The 22,325-nt window shown below is 37.8% G+C and overlaps 1 protein-coding gene across 1 annotated transcript in view; it reads right to left on the minus strand.

Annotated features, from left to right (window-relative positions):
* Positions 1–21,361, minus strand: part of CUNH1orf185 (chromosome unknown C1orf185 homolog) — a 48,240-nt gene extending 26,879 nt beyond the window's left edge. Inside the window, exons 1-3 of the mRNA XM_033226425.1 lie at positions 21,336–21,361; positions 10,346–10,451; positions 3,705–3,840 (exon numbers count right to left, since the gene is read on the minus strand). Of these exons, the coding sequence (XP_033082316.1) occupies positions 3,705–3,840; positions 10,346–10,451; positions 21,336–21,351 (258 nt within the window). The 5' untranslated portion in view covers positions 21,352–21,361. The remainder of the gene's footprint in view (positions 1–3,704; positions 3,841–10,345; positions 10,452–21,335) is intronic.
* Between the last annotated feature and the right edge of the window lie 964 nt (positions 21,362–22,325).

Below are 22,325 nucleotides of genomic sequence, written 5' to 3' on the forward strand. Positions count from 1 at the left end.
GACTCTGCACTTTCTGCTCAATTTTGCTGTGAATATACAATGGCTTGAAAAAAATTAGGTATGAAGGCTACAGATACCATTACACATCCATTAGATTGTCAAAAATGTAGAAGCTTGAAAATGCCAAGATTGTTGAAAACATGAAGTAATCTGTGCACTTACATATGTGTTGGGGGGACATGTATTGACACAGCTACTTTGGAAAACAATTTGAGATTATCTAATAAGGTTGGATATACACTGACCCCATAATGCAGCAATTCTACTCTTAAGTGTAGCCCCTATAAAGATTTCATAGAGGAACAACTTAAAACAACCCCAAACTTAATGTAAATCACAGAAAAGTTGGTAATTTCACACAATCGGATACCAAATAACAGTAAAAGCAATGAACTATGGCTATGTACATCAACTGGATGAATCTCAGAAATGCAATACTGCACAAAAAAGGAAAGATTAGATATGGAGTTCAAAACACATGAAATTTAATAATATATTATTCTGTAACATTTATAGCAAAACTATAGGGAAAAGTAAGGAAATAATTAACTGCAATTACAGGATAGTGGTTCCTTTAGTGGAGGGTGGGAGTTGGAGGTGTGACAGATACATAAGACTCAGAATATCTCAAAGGTACTGGTAATATTCTATTTTTATTCTGGGTAGTGAGTATAAAAAATCCATGTATTATTTAAATCGCCTGTGTATGTGTGTATGTGTATATGTATTCTTCTGCATGTATGTCATATTTCACAATAAAAGTTTTTGTTAGAAATCAATCTCTAGTTTTTTATTATATTAAACCTATTTTTGTTATAATTTTATCCTCCTGCCCCGTAGAAGTCTGCCTGTAGTAGGAGAGGAAGAAGCCAATACAGAGGCAGGAGTTAATAAAAAGAGGGACAATACGAAAGAGTTCTTTCATACTGGAATTGCCTGGCTGAGGTGGACACTACCTTAGCCTTTTTATACTACTTTTTTTCTCATTGTAGTTTGAATGAGGTCCCTGTCACTGAATATCAAGGATCCTGAATAACAGCCTTAAGAAAGAAGGAAACTTTGTCATTTGCGACAACCTGGATGAACCTGGAGGACATCACATTAAGCGAAAGAAACCAGGCACAGAAAGACAAATACCCTATGATTTCACTCCTATGTGGAATCTAAAAAAGTTGAACTCGTAGAAGCAGACAGTAGAATGGTGGGCTGGGGTGGCAGGATACCAGGGGCTGGGGGTGGCAGGGTGACAGACGAGATGTCGGTCAAAGGATACAAAATTTCAGTTAGGAGGAATAGATTCAAGGAATCTATTGTATAACATGGTGATTATAGTTAATAATGTATTGTAGTGTTGAAAATCACTAAGAGAGTAGATTTTAAGCGTTCTCACCACAAAAAAATGACAAGTATTTGAGGTAACACACGTGTTAATTAACATGATTTAGCCATTCCACAAAGTACATATATTTCAAAACATCATGTTGTACATGATAAATATATACAATGTTTATCAATTAAAAAATAAATAATTAAAAAGAATCCTGAATAATATTTTGTGTTTACTTGTGCATTATTTCTCTCTCCTACTACACTAAAAATTTCATAAAAGCAGGGGCTACTATCTCCCTTGTTCACCTCCAAATTCCCAGTGGCCTAATACAATGCTTGGCATATAAGCACTTCTTACATATTTGTTGAATGAATAATAAACAACCTAATTAAAATTGCACTCATGACACTTGTAGTTGTCTGTTTTTGTCTATACATCGTTAAGTATGGTGGTATTATTATATCATTAGTACTTAGCAAAATGCCTAGTACATGATGAGTACTGAATAAATTAATATTAAATGCATACACAGAAACAAGTTTTCTCTGCAATGGCATCTCTATTGCAAACTGTCCTTCATTCGAAAGTCAGAGGAAATAGCCTTTAGAATTAATTCGATGTTTATATCCACCTGCTTAAAATCTTCCAGTAAAAATAATAGTAGAATTGTACGGTGCTCACTATAGGATCAGGCACTATTCTGAGTGCCTTTTCACATAATAATTTCTTTAATCCCACAACAACTCTATGGAGGTGATATTATCTTTATTTTGCAGATGAGGAAACTGAGACACAGAGAAGTTAAGTAATTTGCCTAACATTATACAGCTATTGGTGGTACAGCCAGAATTGAAATCTGTAATCTGGCTCTACAGACAATGCTCTTGACCATATTCCTATAATCCTATAATCCTCAGTGGTTCTGTGCAGCCTAAGGGGTAAAATCCAAAATCCTTAGGATGCAAATGAAGCTCATCGCAATCTCATCCCCAGCGTCTTTTTCCACCACTCTCTTCTGAATCCTAGGCTTCAAAAAATAACACTTTTACTGAATATATTGCTTCCTTTCATAGCCACAAGCCTTTGAACATGAGATGTCCTTTGTTCTCTTTCTTCCTGACAAACTTCTCTTCATTTCTTAAAACCCAGTTTGAAATGTCTTCTCTGTGAAGCCTTCCTCAATTCAGCCTCTTTTGTCTGCACTTCTTGAGCTTTGTGAGCTCTTATCATATGATGTTGTACTTATTTAGTTTATATATTTTTCTTCTCTACTGATTTTGAGCTCATCTAGGGCTGGGTTCATATCTTATTTGTTTATATAGCCTCAGTGGCAAAACTAGTGCTGACGTATACAAAGTACTCAACAAAAGTGTTTGTTTTTGAGACAGGGTCTTGCTCTGTCACCCAGGCTGGAGTACAGTGGCGCAGTCATAGCTCACCGCAACTTCAAACTCCTGTACTTAAAGGATCCTCCTGCCTCAGCCTCCTGAACAAGCAGGACTACAGGCGTGAGCCACTACATCCAACTACTTTTTTATTTTTAAAATTTTTATGGAGATGGGGTCTCGCTATGTTGCCTGGGCTGGTTCCCAGTTCCTGGGCTCAAGCAATCCTCCTGCCTTGGCCTCCCAAAGTTCTGGGATTACAGGCGTGAGCTGCCACAGCCAGCCAACAAATGTTTGATAAATCAATGAATACCGAGTACAACTTGAGTTGAATACTCAAGATATATAGTGTAACTTTGACAATCTATCAGTTTGTCACTATTTATCTATCTACAAAGCAAACACTGTTTTGCTTAGCTGTTATCGTTTTAGTCTCTGCCTTTTTAACCTTTGTTCATTTAGCATTGTGTTGACACCATATCACACAAAGTTAATTAGGTGTCTGCCTTTCTCACTTGTACTACACATATACCTTGAAGGTAGGTGCCATATCTTGCTATCTCCAATAAAGGGGTCCAGAGGAGCTTGGACTATAGTAAAGGTTTAGTACATCCTTGTCAAAGTGAATTTAATTTCAATTAGCTGGTATGGTTAGGCTATCTGAGTATCTCTTCTCTCCAGATCTTTTTCCTTTGAAAGCCTGATAATTTTGCTTTCAGTTTTTCTTATGCCATTTATCTTTATCCCTATAGCAATCCCAGTATATGGAATGTAGGTTGTTGGGCTAGAGATATGAAGAAACAACCGTAGAAGGTGATACATTTTTGTTTAGCTTTTCAGTTTTCCTATAGTATAAACTAACTAGTTTGTCCCTCAAATTAAAAAATAACAGAGGATTCTCTGTCCTTCAGATTTTAAGACAGCAATGCTAATAACATGGTATCAAAAGAAATTATTTGAAAAGATTGCTATGAAATATTACACCCTACCTGTAATTGGAATCTCCCAGTATGAAAATTTCGAGAAATAAAAACACAGTGAGAATGAGATTTAATCTTTGCCGTTGATGGTCTTTGCCTGCATCTCTCATCAATTGCTTTAAATTTGGAATTTTGAAATATTTCTCTGAAAAATATTTTATAAAGAATATTATTAAACCTGAACCTGATTATAAATTAAAATCATTATTTCCATTATTTATACATAAAGTTTTAAAATCAGAATAAATACATTATAGCATGTTTATTTTTAAAAGCACCAGTCAATTTACATACTCCCTACTCATATGTTAGATTTCATTAAATCTATTTTATTCATAGAATATAAACTAAACCACTTATTTTATTCATGAAATGTAAATTAAGCTATGTATGCAGGGTTATTATTTTCAGTTTGAATATTAGCCAGGAGTCTTTGATATATTTCTTTCTGGTTGTGAGAAAATTAGTTGACTTTAGCGTTAATTAGCCTTTTCATAAAATTATCCTTAATGGTGAAGAAAATTAAATAAAATGCAACTCACTGGTCAATTTTGGTATTTAATCATATTTCTGGCAAAAAGTAAGAGGGGCTGGTGCGGTAGCTTATGCCTGTAATCCCAGTACTTTGGGAGGTCAAGGCAGGTGGATCACTTGAGGTCAAGAGTTCAAGACCAGCCTGGCCAACATGGTGAAACCCTGTCTCTACTAAAAACACACACACAAAAATTAGCTGGGCATGGTAGCACATGCCCCTAATCCCAGCTACTAGGGTGGCTGAGGCAGGAGAGTTGCTTGAACTCAGGAGGTAGAGGTTGCAGTAAGCCTAGATTGCACCACTGCACTCCGGCCTGGGTGACAGGGTGAGACCCTGCCTCAAAATAAATAAATAAGAGGAAGAAAACTGAATTGACTCACAATGGAAGAGTGCTTGTAATCTTTTCTTATCCATGCAACCACAAAATAAGTGAGAGTTAAAGAAAAGAAAGCAGCAAGTAAAATCTCAGATTATCAAAGACAGTTAAGTATAAGGGAATGCAGTTTCAAACAGTCATTCTCAACTTAAGAATGTAAAGAACAGGCCGGGCGCGGTGGCTCAAGCCTGTAATCCCAGCACTTTGGGAGGCCGAGACGGGCGGATCACGAGGTCAGGAGATCCTGGCTAACCCGGTGAAACCCCGTCTCTACTAAAAAATACAAAAAACTAGCCGGGCGAGGTGGTGGGCGCCTGTAGTCCCAGCTACTCGGGAGCCTGAGGCAGGAGAATGGCGTAAACCCGGGAGGCGGAGCTTGCAGGGAGCGGAGATCCGGCCACTGCACTCCAGCCTGGGTGACAGAGCAAGACTCCGTCTCAAAAAAAAAAAAAAAAAAAAAAAAGAATTTAAAGAACAGTGGAATATTTTTCAGCATTGAAAAGAAAGAAATGAACTATTAAGGTAGGAAAAGACCTGGAGGAAACTTAAATATGTATTACTAAAGTAGAAGAGGTCAATCTTAAAAGCTACATACTGTGTGATTCCAACTATATGACGTTCTAGAAAAGGCAAAACTATGGAGACAGTAAAAGGATCACTGGTTGCCAGGAGCTAGGGGGAGGGAGGGATGGACCACAAAGGATTTTCAGGGCAGTGAAATACTCTGTATGATACTATAATGGTGGATACATGCCATTAACATTCATTGAAACCCAAAGAATATACAACATCAAGAGTGAACCCTAATGTAAACTGTAAGATATGGGTGACAGTGATGTGTCAATGTAGATTCATCAACTGTAAAGTCCTCCCAAACAACAATAATGCTCATTGCCATTTCTTCTTTCAGAGGTACTAGAATATTTCCAAATTAATTCAAGATATCATATTATGTTAATGAGGCATTAACAATTAGGATTCACTTATTCATTGAATTCAATTCTCAACAAATATTTATTGAGTATTTACTATGTGCCAGGCATTATGCTGGGTGTTGTATATATAGTGGTAAGAGGAAAAAGAACAGCCCCTGCCCTCATGGAACTTTAATTGCTTCCATCGAGCTTAAATACTAGAAAAGAAGACAGACATTAATAACGTAACCACAAGAAAATGAAAAATTACAACAGTGGAAATTGCTGTCAAGAAAAGCTACCTGGTGTTGTGGATGTAACTAAGGGAATTAACCTGGTTAGAGAGGTCAGGGAAGGCTTTATTACTAAGGAAGGGATGATTTAACTGGGCATCTGAAGAAAAAGCAGTAGTTATTAGGTAGAATGTGGTGGAAGAGGGGACATGTAAAAGTAAGTATATTCTAGACAGAGAGAATATCATACACAAAGACCTACTGGTCAGATTAGGACAATGTAACAGAAACACAGAAAGCAAGAGGGAAAATGAGAGATGGGATTGGGGAATATGTGCAGGGGTAGACCATGTAAGCCCTTAAAAGTTTTATATTTATCCCAAAGGCAATGAAAAGTCCTTTACAATATAGTGAGCGTGGGGTAGAAGGATAGGTTGGGCTGGGCGCAGTGGTTCACACTTGTAATCCCAGCACTTTGGGAGGCCGAGGAGGGCGGATCACCTAAGGTCAGGAGTTCAAGACCAACCTGGTCAACATAGCGAAACCCTGTCTCTACTAAAAATACAAAAATTAGCTGGATGTGGTGGCATGAACCTGTAGTCCCAGCTACTCAGGAGGCTGTGGCAGGAGAATTTTTGAACCTGGGAGGCAGAGGTTGTAGTGAGCCAAAATCACGCCACTGCACTCCAGCCTGGTAACAGATCAAGACTCCCTTTCAAAAAAAACCAAAAAACAAAAAAGGGTAGGGTGACTTGGTCAGATCAGTGTGAGACTCTGTTCCAAACAAACAAAAAAAAAGGGTAGGGTGACTTGATCAGATCAGAGCGAGACTCCGTTCCAAAAAAAAGGGTAGGGTGACTTGATCAGATCAGAGCGAGACTCCGTTCCAAAAAAAAAGGGTAGGGTGACTTGATCAGATTTGCCCTTGGAGAATATCTAGTAGAAATGTGGAGAAAAGATTAAATGAGTATGATACTGAAGGTAGGAGTCAATTATAACTCATTCTGCAGTAGTTTCTGTGGGGGATAATGAGAACTTGGATAGGATGGTGGCAGTGGTAAAGGAGATAAATGAATAGATATGAGCAACATACGAAGTAAAGTAAGTAGAATTTAGTGATAGTTCAAGTTTAGTGGGAGTGGGGAGATTCAAGAATGTCTTTCATTTTTATCACCAGCCCCCTAAATTGCTCCTCCCTTTCATCATCTCCTTATCTCAGTAAATGGCTGAGCTTAACTGAGCTGAGTAAAGTATAAACTACGTATCTGCTTACGGTAAAAAGTTATGTGTCAGCATTAACTCTGCCATTTTCATCCAATCTGTCAACAAGATCTGCTGACTCTACCTGCAAAACCTATTCCAGATCCAACTCCATCTTTTCATCTCCTCTACTTCCATGTTAGTGCAAGACACTGTAAACTCTCATCCGGACTTTGCAATAGTCTCCTGACTTATCTCTCTGCTTTCACTCTTGCTCCATTAAAATTCAGGCTTCATAGAGACATATTTTAAAATATCTTTAAAAGTGTAAATCAGAACTCTTGTACATTTATGGTGGGAGAGTATATACACTTTGGAAAAGTGTTTGGCAGTTTCTAATAAAGCGAATCATATGATCCAACAATTCTAGTTTTAGGTATTTACCTAAGAAAAGTGAAAGTACGTGTACAAAAGATTTATACAAGAATGTTTATGGCAGCCATTTTCCTAAGAGCTAAAAGCAAAATGACCCCAATGTCCATTAACAAAAGAATAGATAAACCAAGGTATATTCATAAGATGGAATATTACTCAATAAAACAATGAACTATGGATGGATACATGCAATATAAATGAATCTAAAAAATATTATTATTTTGAGACAGAGTCTTGCTCTGTTGCCCAGGCTCGAGTGCAGTGGCACAATCTCGGCTCACTGCAACCTCTGCCATCTGGGTTTAAGTGATTCTAGTGCCTCAGCCTCCCAAGTAGTTGGGATTACAGGCATGCGCCACCATACCCGATTAATTTTTGTATTTTTAGTAGAGACCAGGTTTCACTGTTCACTGGTCTCCAACTCCTGACCTCAAGAGATCTGCCCACCTCAGCCTCCCAAAGTGCTGGGATTGCAGATGTGAGCCACTGTGCCCAGCCTCAAAAATATTATGAGTGAAAAAAACAGACATAAAAAGTCCATATGATCCAAGAACAGGCAAAATTAATCTGTGGTGATAGAAACCTGGATAATTCTTGTCTCTGAGGTAGGAGGTCAGGAGTCATGCCTGGAAAGGAGCATGAGGGAACTTTCTAGGGCAATGAAAATCTCTATGTCTTGATAGAGTGGTGGTTACACAGGTGTATATTTGTTGAAACTGATAGCTGTACATTTCAAATCTATGCAGTTTCTTGTATGTAAACTACACCTCAATTTTAAACAGTTATTAAAAAGTAAATCAGCTATAGGATAGTCTTTATTTACTTATTTATTTTTGAGACAGAGTCTCGCTGTGTCACCCAGGCTGGAGTGCAGTGGTGCGATCTTGGTTCACTGCAATCTCTGACTTCAGGGTTCAAGCAATTCTCATAGCTCAGCCTCCCGGGTAGCTGGGGTTACAGGCACGCACCACCACACCCGGCTAATTTTTGTGTTTTTAGTAGAGACAAAGTTTTGCCATGATGGCCAGGCTGGTCTCGAACTCTCAGCCTCAAGTGAGCCATCCGCCTTGGATTCCCAAAGTGCTGGGATTACAGGCATGAGTCACCGCACCCGGCCTAGAATAGTCTTTAAAATGGAGACAATATAACTTCTACTTCATGGGGTTAAGTCTGAATGAGATAACGTATGAAGCACTTATAACAGTGCCTATGTAGAAAGCAGTCAGTGTTGGCTATTACGATGACAGTGCTATTCCCCTTGTTTAGAAACTGCCAATGGCACAAATAAACTTCATATTCTAGCCTACAAATTCTTAAGTGATCTGGCCCTTACATGTCTCTTCAGTCTCATGATTGTTTCCCTCTCTCACTGCAGATTATTCACATTGGCCTTCTTTCTGTTTGTTAAACATGTCAAGAGCATTCCTTAGGGTCTTTGTATTTGCTCTGCTTTCAGTTTAGACAGTTCTTATACAAAGTCTTCATATGTCTGGTTCCTTCTAACTCAGATCTTAGATTAAATACAACCTACCTTAGTACACACATATCCTGACTACTTTATTTATTCATTATCTGTCCCCTGCTAGTGGCATTGCAAATCTATGAAACAGACACTTGTTTAACTTGTTCACAGTTGTATCCTCAATACCTAGAACAATGGCAAGCACCTAATAAATATTTGTTGCAAGAATGAATAAGTGAATAATTTCTCGGTTTCTGACTTCTGAATGTAGATGGGTAGTGTGTATTCATTTGAAACAGGGAGCACTGGGAGACTGTGTGGGAAGATTATGTTACAATTTGTATATTTTAAACATTAGACAATTCAAACACTGAATTTATGTATGTATGTATTTATTTTTGAGACAGAGTTTCACTCTTTTCACCCCGGCTGGAGTGTAATGGCACGATCTCGGCTCACTGCAACCTCTGCCTCCTGGGTTCAAGCGATTCTCCTGTCTTTGCCTCCTGAGCAGCTGGGACTACAGGTGTGTGCCACTACATCTGACTAATTTTTTTATCGTTAATAGAGACAGGGCTTCACCATTTTGGCCAGGCTAGTCTCAAACTCCTGACCCCAGCTGATCTGCCCACCTTGGCCTCCCAAAGTGCTGGGATTACAGGTGTGAGCCACAGCACCCGGCCTGAAATGATTAAATAATTAGAAACACCAAGTTTTACAGTTGAAAGGAATTAAGGTGTCAAATGATCTTTTTTCTGTTTCTAGCAAAAGACTACTTTCAGACCATACCAGGGCATTTTGTCAGCTTTTTTCTTAAATATCTCCTAAAGAAAAAGTTTCTTTTCTTTTCTGTAATGTTTTCAATCTCTAAAATTGGGAGTCAATTTAAAAAAACATTTTTACCTTCCCTTACAATCAAACCCATGTCTTCTAGAAAATAAAGGCTCGGCGCAGTAGCTCATGCCTGTAATCCCAGCACTTTGGGAGGCTCAGGTGGGCGGATCATCTGAGGTCAGGAGTTCGAGACCAGCCTGGCCAACATGGTGAAACTCCGTCTCTACTAAAAATACAAAAATAGGTGGGCATGGTGTAGCGAGCCTGTAATCCCAGCTACTCAGGAGGCTAAGACAGGAGAATCCCTTGAACTCAGGAGGTAGAGTTTGCAGTGAGCCAAGATTGTGACACTGCACTCCAGCCTGGACGACAGAGCAAGACTCTGTCTCAAGAAAAGGAAAAAAAAAAAAAAAAAAAAAGAAAGTAGATCTTGTTATCCTTTAAAATTTTAATGCGTGAACATTCCTATTACCAGTACTTCTTTTTTCAGGCTACTTAAAAAATGTAAAGCCTTCCATCCCCAACCAAAGGGTCTACAACCAAATCCCAAACTACACAATCAATACTGTCATAGTTATTTAAGTTTACTACCATTTGAAAAAGTCCTTTATTGAATTTTTAAAAGAAAAAAAGGTTAAAGAAATATTCGAATAAACCTTACCTTCGTTTGCAAATCAGGAACCACAAAGCTGATGCCAAAGCAAAGAAACCAATTCCCAAAGTAACAGCGCCAGCAGCCAGAAAATAGGTTAAGTAATTAAAAAAACCTATACAAATAAATTACAAAAGATTATTTCACACGTGTATTTTTATTCTCTAGGTAAAATTAAATGATATACTTCAAATGATATAGCATGTTGTAGTGTTAGGACATTAACTAGGAGATTGGGAGATGGGAATTCTAGTCCTGTGCAATTCTAATCAACTCCATGACCCTGGACTAGAGAATTACACAGGGCTTCCTGATGGTTATGGCCCAGGGCACATTTCTTTGATGATGCCAGTATTGGAAACCTAGGTTTCATTTGTGTTTGTACAGCTGCCACCACGTTGTTATCTGTTTTTCTTCCTTCTCAGTCTAGCTTTTTTTTTTCTCCAGTATCATTACTGGCAGCCCTCCAACATAAGACTTTTTAAGATTTTCATTTTAAGATTTGTGTTATCAATCTCTATAAGGAGGCAGATAAGGGTAATAAAGTAACAAATATTAAGATCTTAGAAATCTTTACAAGTTTTGTCTAAAAGGTAAAATGAGGATGGGCGTGGCGGCTCATGCCTGTAATCCCAACACTTTGGGAGGCTGAGGTGGAAGGATCTTGAAGCCAGGAGTTGGATACAAGCCCGGCCATAGAGTGAAACACCATCTCTACAAAAAATTAAAAAACAATTAACCAGGGGTCGGGCGCTGTGGTTCAAGTCTGTAATCCCAGCACTTTAGGAGGCTGAGACCAGCGGAGCACCTGAGGTCAGGAGTTTGAGACCAGCCTGGCCAACATGGTGAAACTCCGTCTCTACTAAAAATACAGAAATTAGCCAGGCATGGTGGTACATGCCTGTAGTCTCAGCTACTCAGTAGGCTGAGGCAGGAGAATCACTGGAACCCAGGAGGTGGAGGTTTTAGTAAACCGAGACAGTACCACTGCACTCGAGCATGGGTGACACTGTGAGACTCCATCTCAAAAAAAAAACAAGAAAAAAAGAAAAAAAAAATAGCCAGGTGTGATGGCACTCGCCTGTTAGTTCCAGCTACTTGGGAGGATTGCTTGAGCCCAGGAATTTGAGGTTATAGTGAACTAAAATTGCCCCACAGTACTCTAGCCTGGGCAACAAAGCAAAACTTGTCTCTCAAAAAAAAAAAAAAGCTAAATGAAAGTAATATAAAGTAAAAGTATATCGCCAATTTTATAATTGGAAAAGCCTATAGGAATTATATGGTATTACCCTTCATTTTACAGATGGTAAAACTGAGGTCCACGAAAGAAAAGTAATAAATTAAGATTATGCAGCAAATTAAAGCCAGACTTCTGTTTGTTTGTTTTTTTCCTATTATCTTATCCCTGCTACAAATTATCATAATTCTGGTATGTATTAAAAATAATTAGGAATGAAGAAGGCATGGAGTAATTATAGGTTGGTCAAGTCTTCACTAAGATTCTGAAATCTGCATAAAGTAAACCGTAGAAAGCTTTCAAAAAGCGAAAGACAGAAAGAAAGATTTCTGTTTTTGTTTTTGTTTTTCTGTTTTGAGCAAGACACTCTGTCACCCAGGCTGGAGTACAGTGGTAAGATCTCGGCTCACTGCAACCTCCGACTCCCGGGTTCAAGCGGTTCTCCTGCCTCACCCTCCCAAGTAGCTGGGACTACAGGTGCACACCACCATGCCTGGCTAATTTTTGTATTTTTAGTAGACATGGGGTTTTACTGTATTGGCCAGGCTGGTCTCTAACTCCTGACCTCAAGTGATTCACCCGCCTTGGCCTCGCACAGTGCTAGGATTACAGGAGTAAGCCATCGTGCCCAGCTGAGAAAGAAAACTTTCTTAGGAGGCTTTATAGAACTTGAACCTTAAGACAACTGAGGAGTATATTATTTTGGGAAAAGACTGTGTATAAAACTAATGGAAGATCTTTATGTGAATATATTATCAAGTTCCACTAAGAATATGACACGATAAAGTCTTTTGTCGTTTCTATGTTTTTCTTGTTTCCTAAGTAATTTCCAACTTCAAGATAGTGCCTGTCAAATCTTGGTTTTCTTTGAGATTAGAAATGTCTACATTCAGGAATTAATTAGTGGTACAAAAAGGTTATATAAGATTATTTCTGAAAGTGATACTTTTAATACAAAAACTCCAAACGCCCCAAATTGGGAAATCAATTAAATAAGTTATAACGATGCTATATATGAAAAATATATCTAACATTTACACTGCAAATACTATATGCCAGGCACTATTCAAAGTGCTTTATAAACATTAACTTATTTACTTCTCCAAATTCTATAAGTTAAATACTATGATTTCTGCACTTTACATATGAGAAAACAGATGAGGCAAATTGAGGCTAAATAACTTTCCCAAAAGAATAGAACTGGTAAGTGGGGGAATAGTAGTAATTTAAATGTTGCTAAGGTACTTTATCATCTAGATTGGGTAAGGAATACAGGCAGTGAATATCTTTAGATTTTTTTTAGAAAAACAGTTAAGTATAGATGTTAAAAATTTAAGGGTAACCAAAGCAATCTACAGATTCAATACAATCCATATCAAAATAACAATGAAATTCTTCACAGAAATAGGAAAAAATTATACAATGTGTATGAAACCACAAAACACCCTGAATAGCTAAAGCAATCCTGAGGAAAAAAAAAAAAAAAAAAAAAAAAAGTTGGAGGTATCACACTATCTGACTTCAAAATATACTACAATGCTATAATAACCAAAACAGCATAGCATTGGCATAAAAAACAGAAACATAGGCCAATGGAACAGGATAGAGAACCCAGAAATAAATCTACATGTCTACAGCCAACTGATTTTTGCCAAAGTGCCAGGGACACTCACTGGGGAAAGAACAACCTCTTGCAGGGAAAACTGGCTCTCCATCAGCAGAAGACCCTTATCTCTCACCATATACAAAAATCAACTCAAAATGGATTAAAGACTTAAATGTAAGAGCCCAAACTATAAAACAACTAGAAAAAAAAATAGGGGAAATGCTTCAGGACAATGGTTTGAGAAAAGGTTTTATGAATAAGACCTCCAAAGCACAAGTAACAAAAGCAAAAATAGATAAATGAGATTATATCAAACTAAAAAGCTTCTGCACAGCAAAGGAAACAATCAACAAAGCAAAGAGACAACCGGTAGAATGGCAGAAAATATTTGCAAACTATTAGTCTGACAAGGGATTAATATTTAAAATATACAAGGAACTCAACTCAGTATCAAAGAAATATAATCTGATTAAAAATGGGAAGATGATCTGAATAGACATTTCTCAAAAGATACACAAATGACCAACAGGTAGGTATATGAAAAAATGTTCAGCATCACTGTCGTCAGGGAAATGGAAATCAAAACCACAATGAGATATTATCTTACCCTAGTTAGAATGGCTATTATCAAAAAGACAAAAAATAACAAATGCTGGCAAGGATGTAGAGAAAGGGGAACACTTATAGACTGTTGGTGAGAATGCAAAATACTATAGCCATTATGAAAAACAATATGGAGTTTTCTCAAAAACCTAAAAATAAAACTACCATATGATTCAGCAATTCCACTTCTGCATATATATCCAAAGGAAAGGAAAGGAAATCAGTATACCAAAGTGACATCTGTACCCCTGTATTTGTTGCAGCATTATTCACAATAGCCAAGATATGGAATCAACCTAGGTGTCCATAAATAAATGAATGAAGAAAATGTGGTATATATACACAATGGAATATTATTCAGTCCTAAAAACAAATAAAACATTTGCAGCAACATGGATGGGACTGGAAATCATAAGTGAAATAAGCCAGGAACAGAAAGACAAAAATTGTACATTCTCATTCAAATGTAGGAGCTTAAAAAGGGGATCTCATGAAGAAGAGAGTAAAATGGTGGTTACCAGAGACTGGGAAGGGAGTGGCGGACGGGAGGATGACGAGAAGTTGGTTAATGGGTACAAACATACAGTTAGAAGGAATATGTTCTCTAATGTTTAATGGCAGAGTAGGGTGACAACAGTTAACAATAATGTATTATACATTTCAAAATAGCTAGAAGAAAAGAATGGTAATATTCTAAATACAAAGATAAATGTGTGAGGTGAGGGATGGCCCAATAACCCTGATTTGAGTATTACACATTGTACACATGTATTAAAATATCACACTGTACCCCATAAATGTGCATAATTATGTCAATTTAAAAAAACCAAAACAACCAAAATTTTAAGAGTATCATAAAAGAGAATCTAAATGGCCGATAAACATGTAAAAATGTTATTAATCATTAAGGAAGTGAAAATTAAACCACAATGAGATACTATGACCACTATATACAGTGCCTAAAATGAAAAAGAGAATATGAAGTGCTGGCAAGGAGGCAGAGTAGCCTGAACTCTCATTCACTGGTGGTGAGAATGTAATTTGGTAAAATACTTTAAAAAATGGTTTATCCCTATTATGAAAGCTGAACACATGCATACTTATGATCCAGCAATTCAACTCTTAGACAAATAACCCAACTGAGGAGCATACATGTGTTCCCAAAAACACGTACTAAAATATTTGTAGGAGCACTACTTGACATAGCCCACAAATTGGAAACTGTCCAAATGCCAATCAATAGTTGAATGGATAAATTTAAAAGTTGAATTAATTAAAGAAAACAAAATATTTACTGCAATGAGAAAGAATAAACTACAACTATGCACAACAAAATGGATACATTTTGTAAACGTAATGTGGAGCAAAAGAAGGCAGACATAAAGTTCCAACACCGACATCAGGGGGAATTCTGGGATGTTGGTAATGTTCTGTTTCTTGATCTGGGTGTTGCTTCTATAGGTCTGTTGACTGAAACTTCATCAAACTTACCACTTATGACTTATCAAAAACTAGATCTATATATGTCAGTATGAATAAAACTGAAAAAATAATATAAAAAGGCAAGTTCTATAAATGTATATTCAATGATTCCAACTATGTACTGATTTCATTTATGCACATTTAAAGAAAACACAAATAATAGTATTTTTAACAATTAAATATTTAAAAAGTATTAAAGTACACCAACTTTTAATATTAGTTGTCTTTCGGTGGGGAAAGCGATGGATGGCACTGTGAATAGAACACAAACTTAGACTTTATCTGTAACATTTCATTGCTTTTTCTTTTTCTAAACACTTTTTTAGACTAGCCAAGTGCAGTAGTGATAAGAGAAGAAAGAACTGAACAAGGAGTTTGATCTGCAACTGACTGTGCACAATCAATTAAGACTCACTACCTTCGCAGCAGCCTTTATGGAGTGGTGGGTAAGTGGGGGGGGGTCTCCCTATATCGCCCAGGCTGGTCTTGAACTCCTGGTCTCAAGTGATTCTCCCATCTCAGCTTCCTGAGTAGCTGAGATTACAGGCATGAGCCACCACGCCTGATATTTGATTTTTCTAAAAAAATTACAGATCTGGGCAAGGCACGGTGGCTCATTTTGGGAGGCTGAGGTGGGCGGACCATGAGGTCAGGAGATCGAAACCATCCTGGCCAACACGGTGAAACCCCATCTGTACTAAAAATACAAAAAATTAGCTGAGCGTGGTGGCATGTGCCTGTAATCCCAGCTACTCGGGAGGCTGAGGCAGGGGAATCGCTTGAATCAGGGAGTTGGAGGTTGCAGTGAGCCGAGATTGCGCCATTGCACTACAGCCTGGTAACAGAGCAAGACTCTGTCTAAAAAAAAAAAAAAAAAAAATTACAGATCTGAAGCTTACATGAGCAAAAAAATGTTCATTTATGAGGAGATTACACGGGTGTTTACTAATCTTTTTCCTTTTCATTTTTCTGCTTTTCTCCAATATGTATTGGAGACAAGGCCTGACTTTGTTGCCCAGGCTGGAATGCAGTGGCACAATCATTGCTCACTATAGCCTTGAACTCCTGGGGCTCAAGTGATCCTCTGATCCTCCTGCCTTGGCCTCCCAAGTAACTAGGACTACATGTACATGCCAGCATTCCTGGCTAATCTTTTTAATTTTTTTTAGAGACAGAGTCTCACTTTTTTTGCCAAGGCAGGTTTCCTTTTCTCAAATATTTAAAAACTATAGACATAATATAATCTCAATTTTGTTAAAAAAAAAAAAAAGAGAGAGAGGGAGAGAGAGATGAAAAATTATTTGTATAAAGAAAATAATCAACATTGATTATTCCTGGGGTAAGGGCTTATAGGTACAATTTTCACTCTAGACCTTTCTGTATATCAAATTTTCTACCACGAATATCTTAGAAAAATCAGAAAAAAATTTTTTAGACTTCATATATAATTCCTGACTCATCTATTCAGACATTACAAGTCTCCTTGTAGAACCTATATTTTTGTCGCTGTGTTTATAGCCCACTTAACTTTCAGCTCTGAGAATCTCTGCCCTCCTACCTTTCCTCTCCTTAAAAATTCTCTATTAGGACAGAAAATAGGTGTGATTAGTACACCATTCCAGCCCCTGGTTTAAATCAATCATTTACCTCTCAGGGAAATTTCAATGAGATATAAAGAACAAGAAAGTTTGTAAAACATTTTACTATGGGAAGGAAAAATTACATATTTGCTAATATCTTCAACAAGTCTTGCTTTCTGTTTAAATCAATTTGTAAAATGAGAAGGCTTGACTGTGCGATCACTAAGTTCTGCTCCTACTGTGAAGGTTTAGTCAATATATATCATAAAGTCATATTATATACAAAGATAGTATTTTTACTTTTTTTGACTCCACTCTTAAGTATCCTATCTAAAGTCATTCCCCACTTTCAATAGTTACTCTATTATATCACTCTATTTCTTTGTCTTTAATAATAATCATTAACAATATTCTTTATTTATTGGTTTATTGTCTACTGTTTATCTTCTCAGAGCCAATAGAATATAAGTCTTTTCCACTATAGTGTTCTCAGAGTTTAGAATAATGACTGGTTACTCAATAAATGATTAAATATTCAATGGATAAATGATTTAAAAAAGGATAATATGAGGTTCTTCCCCTCAAGAAGTATGCTGCTTAGTAGGAAGGACGTACATGTTTTTTAAGTTCAATTTAAAAGTATTATGGGTGTTATAATGGAAGAATAATACAAAATAAAGACATAGGAAGATCTACAGAAAGATAGGAGAAAGTTGTTTTTTTTCTTTCAAGGCTGCATAGTTAAACATTGCCTGATAATTTTCTATTGCCAAATACTAGTCAAGAACTGGTGATTCAAAGATAAGTAACAGGTGGGGCGTGGTGGCTCACACCAGTAATCCCAGCACTTTGGGAGGCTGAGTCAGGCAGATCATCTGAGGTGAGGAGTTCGAGACCAGCCTGGCCAACATGGTGAAACCCCATCTCTACTAAAAACAAAACAAAACAAAAAATTAGCCAGATGTTGTTGTGCACATCTGTAATCCCAGCTACTTGGGAGGCTGAGACAGGAGAATAGCTTGAACCCGAGAGGTGGAGATTGCAGTGAGCCGAGATTGCAGTGCTGCACTCCAGCCTAGGTGACAGAACAAGACTCCATTGAAGAAAAAGAAGAAGGAGAAGGAGAAGGAGGGGGAGGGGGGAGAGGGGGAGGAGGAGGGGGCTGGGGGAGGGAGAGGGGAAGGGGAAGGGGAAGGGGACTAACACATGATTATGGAGCATACAATCTAGAAGGGGACAAGTAATTTAAACATATCTGTTCCTTAAAATGTCCTGAGTGCTATGAGAATAACCTGTTTACAGTGCTGTAACAACAGAGGCAGTTTGACCCAATGCAAAAACAGTTTTCTAGAAATGATACTTGAGCCGAATCTTAAGATTTAGACTGTAAGAAATAGCCTAGTCAAAGGGATTAAGTCTTAAACCTGATTATGACTTTTCCATATGAAAATAAATAAAACTCTGTCACTACAGCACCCTCCAGCTTACAATGGCCCTTTTCTTATCATTTATAGCCAAACTTATTAAAATAAAAATTTCTACTTCCATACAAGTTCTATTTCCACAGTGATGAAGAACTTCATTAACACAAAATCCAAAGGTCACTATTGACTTTTCTCCCTCTCTTGCCTTAATGTCTATAACTTAAATTCACTTGGTTTTCCTCCCAATTCTATGTCTATAATTGCATTTGTAGGTCCTTCTTCCTCAGCCCATGTATATTCACATATTTATATAATTATGTGTTATATATTTATATGTTATAGGCCTATATATTAAATCAGAAGTACCTAGTATTTGTACCAGGAGTATTTTCAGATTATTTTTGGCAATGTTTCCAGAACTGTAAGTCCTGCTTTTATTTTTGAGTATTCACAAACTACCTGTTTATTTTGCTCTTCTTGAGTTTTGCCAGATTTCATTCTTAGGTTTATACTATATATAAGTGGTTTAGCCCAATCAACAAATATCTGTTGAACAGCAAATATATGTGAAACATTGCATGAGGGACCAACGGGAGATAAAAAGCTGTTTAAAATAAGAATACTCCTCACTCTGAGGTTTAAAAATCTATAATGACATATATGCTGGGCTGATATGCAGCCAGTATGTAAAGTGGACCATACTGAGTGTTTATAATTGGTGTCTGCTTTGATGTGATATAAGCCTAACTGAGGCTGGGCGGGGTGGCTCACGCCTGTAATCCCAGCACTTTGGGAGGCCGAGATGGGCGGATCACGAGGTCAGGAGATCGAGACCATCCTGGCTAACACGGTGAAACCCTGTCTCTACTAAAAATACAAAAAATTAGCCGGGTGCGGTGGCGGGTGCCTGTAGTCCCAGCTACTCGGGAGGCTGAGGCAGGAGAATGGCGTGAACCCGGGAGGCGGAGCTTGCAGTGAGCTGAGATTGTGCCACTGCACTCCAGCCTGGGTGACAGAGCGAGACTCCGTCTCAAAAAAAAAAGCCTAACTGGATCCTGAACTTTGAAAAGCTACTCATGATATCGGGTGGATCTTAATGTTCTCACTTGACAAATGAGAATCGGCCGGGCACGGTGGCTCAAGTCTGTAATCACAGCACTTTGGGAGGCCGAGACGGGTGGATCACAAAGTTAGGAGATCGAGACCATCCTGGCTAACACGGTGAAACCTCGTCTCTACTAAAAAAACATACAAAAAACTAGCCGGGTGAGGTGGCGGGTGCCTGTAGTCCCGGCTGCTAGGGAGGCTGAGGCAGGAGAATGGCCGTAAACCCGGGAGGCGGAGCTTGCAGTGAGCTGGGATCCAGCCACTGCACTCCAGCCTGGGCGACAGAGCGAGACTCCGTCTCAAAAAAAAAAAAAAAAAAAAAGAAAAAAGAAAAATGAGAATCATACTATCTCACAGAACTACAGGAAGGAATAAATAAGATAACATTATAAGAAATTAATAACATAATGGCTGGGCAGAGTGGCTCATGCCTGTAATCCCAGCAGTTTGGGAGGCCAAGGAAGGCAGATCACCTGAGGTCAGGAATTCAAGACCAGCATGGCCAATATGGTGAAATCCCATCTCTACTAAAAATACACAAGATTAGCCAGGTGTGATGGTGCGCACCTGTGGTCCCAGTTATCAGAGCAGCTGAGGCAGGAGAGTTGTTTGAACCCAGGAGGCAGAGGTTGCAGTGAGCAGAGATTGCACCACTGCACTGCAGCCTGAGTGACTGAGTGAGACTCAGTCAAAAAAAAAGGGAAAGACATCTGAAACTTAACATGCATATAATATCAGGCCATAAAGCAAGACTCAGCAAGTTTTTGTTTGTTTCGTGGTTTTTGTGGGTTTTTTTTTTCTTTTGAGACAAGATCTCACTCTGTTGCCCAGGCTGGAGTGCAGTGGCATGATCGTAGCTCATTATAGTCTTGAAGTCCTGGGCTCAACTCATCCTCCCACCTCAGCCTCCTAAGTATCTAGGACTACACATGTGTGCCACCATCCCTGGCTAATTTTTAATGTTTTTGTAGAGAGGGAGCCTCCCTATGTTGCCCAGGTTCCTCTTGAGCTCCTGGCCTCAAGGGATCCTCCCACCTCGGCCTCTCAAAGTGCTGGAATTCCAAGTGTGAGCCACTGTACCTGGTTAAGACTCAACAAGTTTTATAATATCATTATTATATATACCATGTTCTCTGACAATAATGCAATTAATCTCTACATTAATAACCTAAAATATACCCTAAGAAAAGCTCCCGTGCTTGGGGAAATTTAAAATCACATTGTAAATAACTAATTGATTAAAGAAGAAATCAGTAGAACCTAGAAAATACACAGGACTAGACAATAATGAAAATACTATGCATAAATACTCATAGGAACACAGCTGGAGCCAAATTTAAGGAAAATATATGGCCCTAAATGCTTATATTAGAAAAGAAGTTTGAAAACTAATGAGCTTAGCATACAAATTACAAGTTGAAAAAGATCAGCAAAATAAACCCAAAGAAAGTAGAGGAAGAAAATAATAAAGAACAGAAATTAATGAAATAAAATTTATGATTCTTGGTAAAGACTAATAAAATGGATAAATCTCTAGTAAAATTAACCAAATGAAAAAAAATAGAAGGCCTAAATAAATAATATTAAAAATGAAGAAAGAACATAATTACAGATAGAGCAGAGGTTAAAATAAATACTTTCAATGAATTTATGCTAATATATTTGAAAACTTATACAAAATAATGTATACCTAAAAAGTAACAAAAAGTGACTCAAGAAGTAATAGAAAACATATACGAACGGTATCCATTAAACTGAATCAGTAGTTACAAAATTTCCCCCAAAGAAAATAGAAAGCCCCAATACTTTACAATTTCTACTGTATACCCATGATTCAAGTATTTCTTATCTTATACAAGCTCTTCCAGAGAATAGAAAGAGATTTCTGGTTGTTCGTCTAAATATATTTTCCTCTTCTTCCCAGGCAAAAAGTCAGACTACATGATCCAGCTTCTCATACCTTTAGGTGAAGCCATATGACTGAGTTCTAACCAATAGAATTTGAGTGGAAGTGATGTCATAAAAACATTCCACGCAGTTTTCTTCGTGATCTTTCTCCCTTTGGGCTGACGGGGGTGGAGATGATCCCCAGGGAAACCTTGGCAGCCACATATTGATGTTACCACCGTCAGTCAACTGGATCTAATGGACATTTATAGAACATTCAACCCAACAAGTGCAGAATGCATATTCTTTTCAAGTGCACATGATACATTATCTAAGACAGAGAAATCGTTGAAAACTGTCATAACTTCTAAATAACACATTTCTAAATAATCATTACTCTAAAGAGGAAGTCTTAAAGGAAAATAAAAAATATTTTCAACAAATAAAATGAAAACACAGTAAATCAGGATTTACAGCATGCCACTAAAGCAGTACTTATGGGGTATAATCTACCTTTTTTTTTAAAAAAAAGGGCAATCTTTTAGCTTTCTGAAATTATCGGTCCATTACTATACTATATATTTCATCACAAACTTATTGACTTTTTATTCTTGAAGAACTACAAATGTATATTCCATAATCTAATCGCTTATGTGAGTAGTCAGGTAGGCTATGGAACATTTTTTGTTAATTTTGCTTTGCTTTTTTTTTTTTTTGAGACGAAGTCTTGCTCTTGTCGCCAAGGATGGAGTGCAGTGGCACAATCTTGGCTCACTGGAATCTCTGCCTCCTGGGTTCAAGTGATTCTCCTGCCTCAGCCTCCCAAGTAGCTGAGATTACAGGCACCCACCACCATACCCAGCTATTTTTTGTATTTTTGGTAGAGACGGGGTTTCACCATGTCGGCCAGGCTGGTCTCAAACTCCTTACCTCAGGTGATCTGCCCGCCTCGGCCTCCCAAAGTGCTGGGATTACAGGCATGAACCAATGTGCCTGGCTCGCTTATTTTTAAAGTAAATTTAATCCAATGAATTATGTATATCTTTGTTATCAAGCAAAAGAG

Source organism: Trachypithecus francoisi, unplaced genomic scaffold, assembly GCF_009764315.1.
Source record: "Trachypithecus francoisi isolate TF-2019V2 unplaced genomic scaffold, Tfra_2.0 Lachesis_group12, whole genome shotgun sequence".
Taxonomy (NCBI): Eukaryota; Metazoa; Chordata; class Mammalia; order Primates; family Cercopithecidae; genus Trachypithecus; species Trachypithecus francoisi.